Raw genomic sequence first — 16,852 nt, forward strand, 5'->3', positions numbered from 1 at the left:
TACTACCAATCAGGTCATATCTTTGGACGACCCAAATTTATTTCAAATTAAGTGTTACGGAAATGCAATGTGCTGGTACGCTCAAACATATTGTTAAATAGTTAGGTAATAATAATAAAAAAAAAACCTGTGACATTAAAAAATTACGTCGATCAGTCGGTGAAATTAAAATGTAAATTACTATTTAAAATGTAAAGAATATTTCATTAAAATTAAAAATAAACTAAAGTTTGATTGTGTGTATGTTATTATGTACCTAAAGTATATAAAGTCTCAGAAAAAACTGCTGTCGAATTCGATTATAAGGAGAAAAAAGCGTAGGTATACGAATTTGCAAAAGTAAATATATATTTTTTCGCTAGTACAAAAGCGATATTATTAAAGTTTTTATATCCACTGGGCACTGGCAATGTTTCATCGTTTCATTTATGAAAAATGAATGGTACACAGTGTATTATTACGCTTGGGGTCGTATACATATACAATGTATAAGTTCTTTTTTGCTTGAAGCCATATATTTACAGTGAAAATGCTTATAGAAATAAGTTAGCTTATTTTATTATTATTTTTTTAATGAATATAATGTAAGTTTCTATTATAATACGTATAATGTATTAATTATTAATGCATTAATACATACGTAATGCTTATATTGTCCATCATTAACAACGATTGGATTTAGTCTGTTCAAAACTACCAAATGAATTAAATTAAATTAATTTAATGCTCTTAATTATTAAATTTATTTAACTATGTTTCCTCTTTATGCATAAATTAATTTCAATTCAATAGTATGTTCATTGAACATTGAAGCACATTTCGTGATTATCGATTAATAATTGATTTTTTTAATGGGTGTGACGGAATTAGTACAACCGCAAACTATCACTTTATCTTAAAATTTGATATTTATGTTATAAATTATAATATCAGCAAAAATATTTTTCTTGTCGCTAAAAGAATATTGTTTCATGTATTTGACTAAATTTCTTCAAAAGTGGCACGCTAATGCACTTATACAATCTCGCAAAATAAAAAATAATTATATTAAAAGATAAATTATAATAATTGAGTGTCATTCTTTTTGAAACAAAATATTAAAATAATCATTAATATATCACGTTTTTATGAGAATTTTTAATGGTTCCGGTATTTAATGGGAAATTGACTTAAAATATAATATTCATTTTATATTATATTTGTTTTAATATAAAACATGTTAATTTTTTATTACTCAAAATAGTGTCCATTCTTAAAATCTAAATTATTTCAAAACCAATAGACTGGTCCTTTATTGTTTCACACTTTAAAACTGGCTTAACCTAAGTTAATAATTACACAATTATATTTTTAAATTTTCTTATACAGATTTTGTCTAGACATGATAAAAAAAAGTACACGTAACTAAATTACTGAACTTGATCGAGTTTATATTGAATTAGCTAAAAACAATTCAATTGCAAAAAGATATTTTAACGTTAATTCCATTTACTTCATCGATTAAAATAAATATAAATTTGGTAATTCCAAGAGAAAAAAAAAGTTAATTGACTTTAATATATTTTTGGTCTCCATAGCTCAGATCATTCATAATTACCTATACTGAAAATTATGTTTTTTTTTAAATAATATTTACTGTCCTACAATCGATATACTAACGATATTATTTTGCGTAAAAAACCATTGATTTTCATAATAACAAATAATAATAATAATAAATTAATAATTTAAAAAATAAGAAACAAGTCACAAATACATGTTTTGTTTTATATTGTTTATTTACAATAAAAAGAAGACGATATTATGATCACGTCATAAGCCATTATGAAAAAATATCTATACACGTTATATAGGTGGCGTTTTGTTAAAAAAAAATGTACACAAGATGAGAAAACCTTGTCTGCAAAATGTCAATGGATTATTTAAATTTAATGAAATTACTTTTTTTTCTTATCCACGACTATATTATCATATATTATTTTTATTTAAATTATGATTTTTAGTTTTTGAATGTTTAAGATATATTTAGTGATTCTATCAATTGTTATTACGGGTTCATAGTACTAATATGTTTTATTATGATATTTTTTAGCATATTACAGTCAACGATGGAAAAACATTGGGTTTTCTCTCAATATATGTAAATACAGCTCTATGTCAATCTTTTAATCTTGTTATTTTATTTTTATTTTATGATGATAGTATCGCAACTTTGAAACACGTATAAAGGAAATATAGTTAGTGACTTTGGTTTTTGATACCAAAGTTACCATGTACTCACATATAAATACGCATTATATTGTAAGGCACTAAAACTTCATGATTATGTTAGACGTGTTTGTGCTCAATATACATATTTAGTTCTACCTAATATCCTATTAAGTCCTTGTAATAGTATGCCTTAACTCTTAATACGTTTTGTAGTATAATATGCATCTGTATTGTAGGATCCACATACTATTAATTAGAAAGCCTATAGGTAATAATATGATATTATTGTGATACTATTATCCAGGCTCTCTAGATAGTAGATATATTTTAAGGCGTTAATAGTGTATGTAATTGTAATTTTTTGGATATTTTTTAAAAACAGATTAATTACTGCATGACTATTTTTCTATTATTTCATTTCTTAACTATTCTCACTACCTAACAGAAGAAGAGCCTGTATTCAAGCCAAAATTTAAGCAAGTAAAATGTATTTTCTATCTTTCTTAAACTAAATGTATTCTTTCTCTGCTTCTGGATGCACCATTAATTATTTCATCAAAGAGCTGACCCTAATATGGATAATGCAAATTGCTTATCTTCAACTATTTTTCTACTACCTTTAATATTGTTCCTATTAAATTATGCCTGTAATTATACCTATATCTGAAGTTTTTAGTAGAGGGGGGGTTATTTTTTACAATAAATAATAGTTTATTTTAAACAATGATATTATATAAATGATATATTGGAAAACAGACACGTGATAAAAGAGCACCTAGATAGCCTATCCATATCGCCGTGTTATCACTATTTAATTATTGAACCGCATTAAAAAAATATATATATATTTATAGTAATGTAATAATAAATATATAAATGTATAAATATATAATAGCAATAGCTGTTGTACTAACCCTCCCGTCCTGGATGAGTTTCTCTATTGCTTGCGTCACCGACTTGAAGTCCTTTGTGAAGAAAATGTATTCCGCCATATCCTCGGGTGTCGCTTCCACGTTGAAATATGACGACACCGGTGGAGGGAACTGCGAGTCCTGAAAATTTATCAAAACTAATATTATATTATACAACACGTTGTTTGGGAAATGGGTCTTTATGTGATATAAGCTCGTATTATCATTAATCACATGTAGTTATCACAAGGGTTCGAAACGAGAGTATATTATTTTTATTTGATTTGATTTTAATAACATAAACAGACATGGCAACATTTTGAAAATATATTATTAACACATTTTATTTAATATTAACAAATAATAAATTACGGAACGGCATAAAACATAATATAATAGTTAAACGATAAATAAAGGGTCCTTAGCGATAATATCATCAAACGACTATAGTTGGCTGGTTTTTGTCAAATAATATTTGAGATGTATATATTATTATAGAAGTGTAGAAGGGGTCTTAGGGTCGGGTATTACAACTTTGAAATATACAGTCCTCGCGACTCTTACGTAGTTTTTTTTGTCGTATTCTCTGTATTTGCTGTCCCGTTTCTTTGGCGGTTCACCGTTTGATGCGTACATAGTCTGTTTGTGTATGCCTTTGCTCGGTATGTCCACCGACAATTGTACCTTCGTGTCCGGTCGACTGCCAGCGTCGTGGTCGTTCTTTGACGAAATTTTTTGTTCCAGTTTAGCCATCAATTCGCCATTTTTATTCACTAAATCGACCGACAAAACTCGTGTCAATATAAATTACGGTGTACCATCGTAATCAATCCATTTTTAGTTGTAAAAAAATTATAATTTTCACATTTATCCTTCTTAACAGTATTATGTATTTAACGTAAAAGCAGTAACTCGAAACAAGAAAAAATATGCTGAAATGTAGCCTTATCTTACGCATCCGTATAGACATAAATAATATATAAGCATTTATATACGAATTATTAACTATTATTTATCTTTGTTTAAAATTTAGGTACCAATATAAAACGTAAATTTATGGAACGCGTACAACACGCGTAATACTATTGTTATATTTTACGGATCATCAAAACTAGATATACCTACACAGTTTAATTCCAAAGACAATAAAAATGTGTGTCTACTACGAACATATTATCCCATTATAAAAATGCATGTATACTCAACATTTTTATCTCGTTATTTTAAGTATAATTATTATTCTTTCGTAGGAACCGTGAATCGTAAACATTTCCTTATATACAACTATACATAATCAATATCTCCTATAAAGTATATCTTATGTAATTACCGCGGTTAAATTGATATCGGGAAGGGTTTCACTAATTTGTCATATTTCTTAGATATATAAGTACGACGAGAATGAACTTTATCTTGCAGAAACATCAAACGAACGTAATTCTTATTTAATTGTCAAACTAAAATTGTATTCCCATCTATATTTCCCTTTTTCAATTTTTTTTAAATAAAATAAAATATAATCAATAATAATTTAATGTAGGTATATGTTGTATATTGTTTGTTATTACTAACGTTGTTGTTTTATTTTAGCATCAGTTTTCTCTTTTCCGTTGTCGTTTGTGTACGAAGATTCACGTGTTTTCATCATTGAAATTGATTCAGACAGTGCTCCTAACAAAAAAGTAAATTGGTTGAAGATTTTATTGTCAAACTATTTTAATTTCATAAGTTACCCGTTGGAGTTTTCAATTTCTCTAACTCTTGAACATCCTGATCAATAGCCTGCAAAAGATACTTACAATTAGTATGATATTTATATTATCTATTCTTTGATTGATTATTATTTTGATTCGATGATTTGGCCATTAGCGCTTTATAAATATAAATTATTATAATTCAATATTAATTGTATTATTAATGTTGTACATAATGCATATGAATGAAAATAAATATAAACTTAATTCTGTAAGCAAAATTGCATATTAATGTGGTGATTATTATGAAGTGATAGTAAATTTGCCACAGTAATAATAATAATAATAATAACAACCATCATAGTAAATAGTATAATAGTATTAAATATTTATTTTAAATATAATTGAAATAAAAATTTATAATTTCATAAATAGAAGTATTATAAATTATAATTTTTAAGTTATAATTATGTATTTTTTATTTTTTGTTTAGAAGCATATTTACTTTATATGACTAATTAACTACCAATGTTAACTCTATACAGCTTAATACAATTCAAAAATAAAATTGTTTAAAATTATTAAAATTTTAGAATGTTTTACGTTATTTATTATGGTACAAAACAGGTATACGTCAAATTTAAAATTATGTTTAGGTGCTAATAGTTATGATTATTATTATTTAAATCATAACTCCTATTTTTACGATTTTACAATAATTACGTAATTAAATGTTATAACAATACGTATTTCAAACATTAAATTATTTATTATTTTTCATGTTTTATATTGATACTCTCTATCATATGAATTATTTTCATTTGATCTAATTTATAATAATATTATACCCATGAAGAATTAAAGTATTAATTACTTATTTGTATTATAATTTATAACGATGCACGATTAATTAATAAGCAATTTATCTATTAAAAAAAGAGAAATAGTGCTTTTGTTTGTTTTCTAATTTGTAAGATATTTTATTCTGAACTTTTATTTCAGAGGTATTTTAATCAAAAACCATAAATGATTTATAGAACATATTAAATAATTTATGGATCTTTAAATTTTTTTGAAGTTAAAAAACTTAAATTACAGAACAACTCTCACCAGTCTAAGAGTTCTCGGAACAATCAGATTATATAATATTTTGGTATACGAGCTAAAAAGATGCATAATATTAAAATATATTAGCAATTCGATGTATTTGTTGTTTGAAGTTTAAACAGATATTTTGACCTACTATACTATACAATTTACATTATTTCACATAAATTATTGATTTGAAGTTTATTGCATTATAGAAATCATAAAACTTAAAATAACTTAATAAAAAATTGATAATAAAAAAAATAATAAAAAAAATACGAACCAACAAAACTTTGGTTTAAAACTTAAACAAAGTTACTTACATACCTAACGATTTTCTTTTCAAATATTTTTAAATGAAACAAAATTCATTTTTTTAAATAACATAATATACCATATAGTATACATTATTAAGTTTATTACAAAGCAAAAATTATTATTATATTAATTTATTAAACTCTAACTGAATTAAAAGTTTAAAAAATCTTTATTTTGTCTAAAAGATGAATTAAATTGTTTAAAGTGAATTTTTTCAAGAAAAAATAACGGGTGTGATACAATAATTGGTTTAATTCAAACAATGAACAAACTTTTACAGATCTTTATCATATAAAAACTAAAAAAATGGAATTTACTTTCTTGAGTGTACAAAACACTTTTTTTAACATAGTGTAAATCCAAGTCTCGTGAAATTATACAAACTTTTATTCTAAATTATAAGTTGTCATTTATAAAATTTAACTTTGAAAATTTGAAATATCTTTTGAATAATACATAATATAACTATATAAAATAAGCTTGAATGAATTTGTATACGTTCATAATTAATATTCTTAAATTTTAACTTTTAAAATTATAGTACACACTACGATAAATACGTATATAAATTTAATTTGTATTACCTATATTTTATTGTTATATGATTTATTTGTGTCTTGATTATGCAAGCTTTTTTTAGCACACCTTTTTAAAATTTAAACATTGAAGATACCTTGTACATATACATCATCGGATTACTGTTAGAAGATAGGATTGGTTTCAATGAATACATGTATATTTATGAAATTTCATTTGAAAGTAGTTTTAATTGATACATGTGTACTATAGAAATACGCCTTAAAACGTTGGTAGGTTATGGTGTGGAGGCGGGATTGTCGTTTAATGTATACATTTATTTTATCGTCGGCTACATCGATTTGTCGATTTCGTAGATGTATTGATAATAGTATAAATATATATACACAATTGCCGACCAAAAAGTAAACCAGCAACATACTATACTTAATATATTATACTATAAACTAAATATTGAAGATGTTAACCCATTGTACATTACACGGCCATTATACGGACCTTGTATTATATGTGATCACTGATCATCGATCAAGGTTACATAATATTAATAATACCTACTTTAGAATGAAAAAATTAATGTAATTCAAATATTTTTCATCTCTATAACATCAAATTGTAAATATTTTCTTTGTATGTTTGATTTACCTTGCTTAAAGTATATATCATATTAAAGTAAAATATAATTATTTGCCAAAAATAGAATACATTTTTTATATAAATAAAGTTATACTGTTCTTTAAACTTACCCGAGAAGCGCTATTTTTAAAACTGATGTCTTGTGGGATATCTGAAAATTAAAAAATATATTTATATATTAAATTGTTTTTTTTTTTATGTACAAAGGAATGAAACGCATTTGATGGTTGTTAAACCTTATCGAACGTTACAAAAGAAAACAATTGTGTGAATCGAAATATTATGTGCTTTTATTGTACCTACTTCAAAGTATAATAACATTTTTTATCACAATTAAATAAGATCATACATGACATACACTAATATATCACGTTAAACTAGTTAAATATTTTGGTGTGGAAGGGGGGAGTGCATATGTTAGTGCTATATTTTTAATTTATGCTATTATGGTAAGAAGTTAGCACCATAAACCCGTATTGTTTTCTATGGGTAACAGCAAACAGTCCAGTAAACCATATGGCCAAAACGAATTCGTGTTTTACCATTGGTATTAATAATAAGTCAATTATATGTATCAAATTAATTATAACTAAAAACAATTTAAACAAAAATCATAGAATGGGCTGTCCAAAAATAATTATCATGAAAAGTAATAACATGCATAGCGTTAGGAAATCAACAAAATCAATCATTTCATAATCGACTACTATCTTACACATTTTCTAATGAATTTTAGTAATTGTATATAGATATTGCCTATAAAAATTAAATTTATGCATTCCTAAATTATAAATAATAAACTTATAGAATTTATATCAAAATTGCTTTAAAAATATGTCAGCGCACTGCTTGTTTTCTTTTTCTGATCTACGCATAAGGTAGTACATTTGAGTTCAGTCGAACTAGACTTGTAATGTTAGTTTTAGTATAAGAGTAAATTGAAATGTCATTAAACTTTAAGCTAGGATTAGTATTTGTAGTTATATATCGCAATCTTTTTGTTATTTCAATTTTCATGCGATTTATATGACTTATATAAATAAATATATAACTAACTTTATATAACTATAAATTATTAAAATTTGAAAATGCTTATATCTCACTTTGATATTAAAATATAACGTATATAGTTGATGCTACAAATGCATATAATGTTCTTAACTTTATGTTTTTAAAATACTTAAGCTAACAACACGAGGTTGATTCTGCTAAACAAAACATTTACTATGTCACGTATGGGGCAGGAAAAGGAAACAAATAGTGCGACCACAATATCCTTTTAAGAATATTGCTTTGCTGTTCTATATTAAATCGTTCGTCAGAGTTATATTTTAGTTCTACTCGTAAAAAAATTAAACCAGATTTAATATAAAAAATTAGTAAAAATGATCACTCCATAGGGCGATCAATCATTAATATGTCTCTGCATTTAGTATAACATGCACATAATAGCTATGTATACACGCTAAATTATTTTAAAGAAATTAATTTTCTCGAAATGTTTTTTAACATTTTAATTAAAGAATATTTTTAAAATTGTATACTATTGTATTGTATTGTATTGATTTATTTTTTAAATGACTATTCATTTTTTTAACATATGTTGTCAACAAAAATCAAAAAATTAAGAACGTTATGATAAAGGATAGAAAAAAGTAACATTTTTTTTTCAAATATCTGTTTTGTTTTGTAATGGTTTAAAATTATAAAAAAAAAAATAAACTTTCAAAAATATTGATACTTTTTGGTTAAATTAATGCTCTAAAATAAAAAGAACTTCTGTACAACTGTCAACTAGTACCTAGGTTGAACTTGCATCATACAAATAAAAATATATTGTTGTGTTTTGTGTATTATTATATTATTATCTGGAATTGTTGATTTGCGTATTGGCTTATATTCGTACTAAATATGATCACGGTGTTCGTGTCCCCGTAAATAGTTAACATATTATCAGCCAATATTTAATAATAAACCATAAAACATTGATGAATTATTAATTTTACATTTTTTAAAGAGTATAATATTATGTTTAAATTATTATAGTTATACATCACAAATCTTAAGAAATTACAAAGTATAAGAAACTGAAGGAACAAATAATTACAATATTATTTTAAAACATGAAACATTACACAATTTAATGGTCGATAATAATTTAATATGTATTATACACAAATTTTTTGATTGTCTTCAAATATGATCATATTTTATTATACATTTCTTGCATATATCACACAAAAATATTATAATGGAATAACTTGCTTGCAACGAGATTAGCGAAGGGAGATCATGATTACTCAATACCGGTTTCACGTATCCTTGTAATAGTCTGAGATTTTTTTTTTAAAAAAATTACGTTTTTGGAAGTTGTCTGACATTAAAAATGAATTTACACAATATTTACAATTTCAAACGTATTTTTTGTTGACATTTACAACTATACCCATATAATGTTACTTTAACTGGTGCCTACAATATAGTTTATTTAAACAAACTTCAATTTATATTGTTATATCGGGTCGTATCCTAGGCAAAGACTTAATACCGAAGATGATTAACGATTAGTTTCGATTTCATCGAGGGCAAAGATTTACAAAACGTGTTTGTTCGCAACCTCAGCGCACGCGTTGTGCCAAAACAAATGTCGTCGGACCGCTTTCGTAAGATGCTGACATAATAATTGTAATAATAATAATAGTATAATGCGATTGCGACCTTTCAGTTTGGACGATTCCGCCTCCGTTATTATGCTAAACACAAAACTGGTATCCCCCGTTTTTTTTTTTTACGTCTTTGCCTCTTATGCCGCATGAAGATTCATACAAACACACTTGCTCGTCCGTATATAAATAAGAAACGTATCCACCATCATCCTCACAAACGCATTGTACACTGAACAGCGAGTACTACAGAAATACAACGAACAGAAACTCGTCAAAATGCAGGTAAGAGTCGAGGATACAGAAATCAAATTTCTTCTACACCGATGATGATAACCTTCACTCACGTTTCGTGATTTTACACAGGTTACATTGGTTGTATCGTCATTGCTGTTAGCCGCCGTTGCGGTCAGCGCCTACCCCGCAGGACAGAATCCAGAATCCAGAGCCGTTATCTTGAGCCAAGAATCGGGAAACAACCCCGATGGTTCCTCTAAGAACAAGTATGTAAAATTAATTTTTTTAAAACCATGTACACACGGACAATTTTTTTAAGCGCGCCAGTCTCATGTTTTTGAACATTTGTATTTATCTCATTAAGGGTGTATAGGTGCCGGGGTGGGGTTATTAACAATGAAAATTATATTGGTTTAATTTTTATATAATATATTTAACTAAAATGTCTATAATAATAAAATATAATATTATAAAGCATTAACATAACATTTCTAAATTAAACAACTTAAAACCTCCGGTGACTTTATGTATAATGTATTACGGCATAACGCGCATGATAGATAGATAAAATATTAGGAGATCTATGTAGAATTTACGTATTTAATTTGTCACGTACTTTAAATATATTTAACTGTTAGTTGATGGGTCATACCAGAGGATAATTTTTCGTTCTAATTGTTTATTGTTATTTTATTTTCTATTTTAATAATTTAAAAAAAAAAAGCATTTGTTTATTCTTAATCACATTTATATTATATTACGATGCCCTTATTGCAGTTTCCAAACCGATAACGGAATCAGACAAGAACAAGTCAGCTACTTGAAACCAGGCCCTGAAGGACCCGTAGCAGTATTCCAAGGAGCAATCGCTTACGTAGCCCCAGACGGCCAGACCATCCAAACCGGCTACGTTGCCGATGAAAACGGTTACCAGCCGTACGGAGCTCATTTGCCCACACCACCACCAATCCCAGCTGAGATCCAAGAATCGCTCAGACTTCTCGCCACTCTCCCCAGCACTCCTGAACCAGTTTACCAATAGGACAGTGAAGACGTAGTCCACCCCGGCCCGGCTTATCCTTATTCTCGTACTATATATACTCGACCTATAATGATTATCCGCAACATTTCTATAGTGGTTTCCAAGCGCCAACTATAGCTTTGTTAATATTATCCTTGTACCGCTCTCCTGTCCGTTTACTTTATTATAATCTATTACCATGATCTCGTCATTGCGTTTTTTTGTCAATGGCGATAATGTTAATATTTTATAATTACTATTTCTACTATTGTTATTTTATCTTCGAATTTATGATTATATTTTATATTTTATATTTTATATGTATATACAGAATATAATGTCAATTGTATTATACAAAAAATATATAAATATTGTGTTTTAAAAAAATGCGTTTTTATTTCGACATGTTTTCACTAGAATTTTACATTTTATACTCAAATATACCGGCTTGTATGATATTAAATTATTTGCAAAATATTATTATGTAATTCTGTGAATATGAAGGCTTCTAGATTCAAAAATTACTTCTACTAAAAACTAAAAAAGTGGTAACATTTTTTATGAGTACTATTTCTAAATCTCAGACAAATATAATTTAAATAATTATGATTTTTTATAGGACAAATTGTATAACTATTATATAATATACTGTTTTATTATAATATTTGATTACATCACCAACTCCACCAGTTAATATTTTGAATTATTCATGATTCATAGATATAATATTACCTATTAAAGAATAATAAATTGATCTACCATCTTGAAACAAATATAAATATATTATGATCTAATTTAACTACATATTTTTATATTATTAAATGCTTGAGATATTTTTAAGAATTTTTACTTATATTGATTATTTAAATTTCCATTAAAAATAGCTTAACTTCAGATTCCTTAAAATTAAGATTGTAATTCATACCATAGAAATATAGTGCGAATAATACGTACTAGATATATTTGATATTAATATATAGGTCAGTAATACTTATAGCAAAAAAGTTGATTCGTTTTATGTTAATACTCGTTATGTAAACTACTAAGATATATTATTTAATGACATAATTAGTAATAAAAACAAAATAAACAAATACAGTGAACAGTACATTTGAATTCGTACATTATTTAGAATAAAGTCTAATTGATAAAATTTATTTTGAAAAAAAATGTAATTATTTAAGTATAATATATCTAGACTATAATTAATTCCAAGAATGTCTATTCGTAATTAATACAATAAACCTGAAAATTAACCTGCTATATTAAAAAATAAAACTATTTCATAAGCATTTTTTAATAGTTGATATAATTCTAAAAGTATTAAGTCTAGTAAAATGTATATTATATATCATAAAATATATGTATAGCTATAAGATAAATTATTTTTAAGTTTAACGTTGTTACCTTGATTATACATTAATTCTGAAATTCAAACCACTCTTGTCGTACTAAGAATATTGCACTGGCAAAACTAAAATTAAATCGTAAATTTCCAAAAATAGCCATATATTATATTCTCTACGTTTATATATTTAGTTGTTACATTTTTCACAATAGATTTTTAAAAATAATTTTAAATATTTACACCATTATTTAAATCAAATTACTGACAACTAAAGTAAAAACTCGATGACCGAAGTTAGGAATACATGTTTATTAATATGACATTTTTCTCAATGTTTTAGAATGGTCTCAATAGTTATTGGTTTCAAAGAAGTTATATATTTCGTGTTTCAAATAATCAAGTAAGTTATCAATAAAATTATTAAAAATTATGATAATATTGCATCTACAAAAAAAAATATTATAAACATTGAATGATTACATTTAAAATATCATACGTTTATCTTAGGGTTATTCATTTTAATGAATTCTACAATATAAAATATAGGTATATTAAATTCATTAATTTTAATAGTTTTTCTTATGGCCATTTTTGGAAATTTTTGGAAATTTCATCCTGTCAAACCTGGCACAAAGTTTCTTTGGCTATTTTTAATGTGTAGATTTCTAAAGACTACTGCAATAATCATAGAAAGAAAACATTTTAAATCTATAGGGTTTTTTTCGTAAATAAAAGACCGCCATCCGAACACTAAATAATTACAATGTCGGGCAACCGCATTGGCATGCTAGAATTGTGTTACATTTTTACATGAAAGTTTTATGTATATAACATAACATAACACGGATAAAACCTAGTTGTTAAAATAAATGAAAATAAATTGCCTTGACTTTATAGCTTACAAGGGTGTCGCAATTTCATATGAAAGGTTAACGAGGCGTATACGACTGAAAATTTCACACAAAAATCTTTTTAGCATACGATATTATTGTTGTTTTAAAACAGTTTAATATTTAATAGCCCATTATATTATGGCTGGAAAAGTTAAATTATAATATAATATAATAAGATCCAAGCGATTTTTTAATGGACACATTTTTTAAAATAAAAATTAAAATGTTCCCTTATTTATTTTAGTATGAATTTGTATTATTATCATTTATTAAAGTGTTTTGTTAAGATTAACCTACAAAATATTAAAAAAAAAATACAATCTTTTAGCAAAAATAGCGAAATACAAATCGATTTCTTTTATATATAAAATTAATATCGGTAAGCTATGGCTTGATAATTATTAATAAACACGATGCTATATAGTTAATTTAAATTAAATAACAATAATTGAATTTTTACGAATAACCTAGCAAATAAGTGTACAAATAAATAAAAAAAAAAACATAATATTTTAACAAACGTTAATTTTGTAAAATATAAACACGTCAAAGTCAAGTCCTCCAATGCATAAGCATCATTAAACACTAACATGAATCAATACATTAATAATGACATACATAATTTTTTTATAAAATAAACATGAATCCATTTTTTCAATTTATATGTTATATTAAAAACTTGACCAAGATTTTTACTAAAACAAACAATAAGTATTCCATTTAGTTAATGTAGATATCAACTATCAATTAATTTATAACATGGTATTTTCTTGCAAAATTTTGATCTTTATTTTACGAGTTTTTTTTTAAAAAATAATTTAATGTAAAAATATATACTTTTACGAAGTAAAATCACGTTTCAAAGTTTCATAATCCCGTTCACTTTAAATTCACCGCGTCAATATTTTTTATAATAATAATAATTTTATGCAAAAATAATTGATTTAAGAAATTTAAAATCAAATATTATTAAATTATTGTCCTTTTATATGGGTAATTTAAAATAATAATAAATTCAAAATTACGATTTAATTTGAATTCAGCCATCAAAATCTTACACGATGTATATATTAGAGTAAATTAAGTCACAGTAAAATGTCTTAAGTCGTGTCTAGTAACACAATCTGGGTACGTGCTGTTATTAAATTATAATATTATGTAAGCGACGAAGACGAACGAAAAAATATAACAAATCTAGGTCGGTGTGACGTCCCGGAAAAGGCTGAACATTTAATTTCCTGTCATTTGGGATAGCTACTTGTTTTTTAGGAAAACACTATACAGCAGTGACACAGCAAATAATACAATTATTCTTAATAGCATACGCAAATAATATGAAATTTCGTGGGTCGACTTTTTATTATAAGATGTGATTATTTAAAAAATATATGTACGCAAATGCACGTTAGTGCATTATTTAAAATAGCGTTTTGTATCGATCGAATTTTCTTACACATAAATTAACGATAAATTACATTTGATCTATAGCAATATGCAATTTTTAGTCGTAAACCTATATGAAATATTATATAATATAAACTTGAATGGAGCATTTTCTGTCTACATTATAAGGCCAACGGTCGTTTCATACGACGCCGCCACAACACACACATACCTACACACATATACAATATATGCATGTACTTACAAAATATTGAAATATAGCCCAAATACGTCTATAGTCTTCAACTTACGATCAAGCTTTTTTTAACCAGTCAGACAGTCTGACAATCTGATGTTTTGATACTGAACTTCAAGTTACTATATATATTACATAATATACATAATATAGATGTATGTACGAAAGTTATTTTGAAGGAATTAATAAAATTATTTTCTTTTATTCGTAAAATGATAAAGTGATTCTTTTTCTCTTTTTCATCTCATTACATCTCTATACTCCTCCGAAAACAACTTTTACCCACCCTAAAAAAAGGTAAGAAACCTTCTGATATAGGCCATTAGATTTATAGTAACGCAGTTAAATAGTTTTGTTAAGGAAATTGTAAAAATGACCATGAAGGGAATTTGCACGACAGTGGTAATACCTACATAACATACACATTGTTAAAAATGGTCATATAGTGTTGACGATCGACTACAGAGAAAAGTATCGGATTTTATTCTCAAAAACGCCGTGTTGTTAGTACTTAAGTCGTCGTAACACGACACGTCCGGACGGCACACTAAGTATCTTACATTTTTGCACTTTTATATTTTATTTTAGGGATGTCCCAAAAAATTGCTATAAATAAAGTACGTCTGATGCTTTGTTCGAAATGATGTTATAAAATATTTTTCATCTATAAATTATAATAATACACTGCGCACGTATAAACCAATGAAAAATATGACATATTTGTATATAGTAAAATAACATGACAAGATCCACAATTTTAAATATAGTCACCAGATATTTTATGTATTTATTTAAACTAAAACCTAAAAGTAATTTTGACAAGTGCAAAATATGTATTAACGTATCTTTTTATTTATAAGAAAGACGTACAGAATATATAACTATAATACTGACAATGAACTAAAATACAAATGAAGAAGAACAAATTATTTTATAAAAAAATTTAATAATTCTATTAAATTACATTTTTATTTTAAATAATGATTACAACAAAAATGATTACATGGTTAGTTATAATTATGTATAATAAAAGTAATTTATTTTCAGAAAATACAATTATTATACAACACAGGTTAGCTGTATTTACCTATAATAATTAATAGTTACTCATAATATTTAGGAATATTATAGTTTGGCTATATATATATATATATATATTAAAATTTGATATGAATTCTTGGATAACATAACATAATCTATGTATAGATCATTGCAGATGGTTGTTGTACCATTACCCCCTAAATGCGATACCTTGATACATTAATATAAGAAAATTATGATAAAATAAAGTGTGATTGGGAATCTACAATTTGTGTAGCATATATTTGATATCGATTTCCGCAATAAAAGCGTAAACAAAATAATAATATATTTTATATCCGTAAACTTAAGAAATACTTATGTATATCCTTTTAACGATATCGTAAGTTGAAAAAAGGTATATGTCTATCTAAATAATACGATGAAACATTTTTACACCACAGTATGTCTACAAAAATATTACCTTGTGCTACTGTACTGTACATAACCTACCTGTTATAGCTGCAGTGTTACAGATGAAATTACTTTTGGGCCACGTTACAATAATATCCATACCCTTTTGAACACAATTATATACGTTTATGCACATGCTAGTTTTAACGCTTCAAGGATGA

The 16,852-nt window shown here is 25.6% G+C and overlaps 2 protein-coding genes across 2 annotated transcripts in view; one reads left to right on the forward strand and one right to left on the reverse strand.

The window, feature by feature from the left end:
* Positions 1–16,852, reverse strand: part of LOC113549562 — an 81,351-nt gene that overhangs the window by 16,696 nt on the left and 47,803 nt on the right. The window contains exons 3-7 of the mRNA XM_026950925.1: positions 7,507–7,547; positions 4,856–4,904; positions 4,695–4,793; positions 3,687–3,895; positions 3,126–3,263 (exon numbers count right to left, since the gene is read on the reverse strand). Coding sequence (XP_026806726.1) covers positions 3,126–3,263; positions 3,687–3,895; positions 4,695–4,793; positions 4,856–4,904; positions 7,507–7,547 — 536 coding nt within the window. The remainder of the gene's footprint in view (positions 1–3,125; positions 3,264–3,686; positions 3,896–4,694; positions 4,794–4,855; positions 4,905–7,506; positions 7,548–16,852) is intronic.
* Positions 10,229–11,704, forward strand: LOC113549570 (endocuticle structural glycoprotein SgAbd-4-like). The gene is made up of 3 exons (XM_026950938.1): positions 10,229–10,344; positions 10,426–10,562; positions 11,074–11,704. The coding sequence occupies exons 1-3, from the start codon at positions 10,339–10,341 to the stop codon at positions 11,336–11,338; spliced, it is 408 nt and encodes a 135-aa protein (XP_026806739.1). The 5' UTR covers positions 10,229–10,338; the 3' UTR covers positions 11,339–11,704.

Source organism: Rhopalosiphum maidis, chromosome 1, assembly GCF_003676215.2.
Source record: "Rhopalosiphum maidis isolate BTI-1 chromosome 1, ASM367621v3, whole genome shotgun sequence".
NCBI lineage: Eukaryota > Metazoa > Arthropoda > Insecta > Hemiptera > Aphididae > Rhopalosiphum > Rhopalosiphum maidis.

Excerpts from the sequence above, each read along its gene's own strand:
- LOC113549570 (XM_026950938.1), top strand. Across the intron at positions 10,563-11,073 it reads GATGGTTCCTCTAAGAACAA|TTTCCAAACCGATAACGGAA; the intron begins GTATGTAAAATT and ends CCCTTATTGCAG.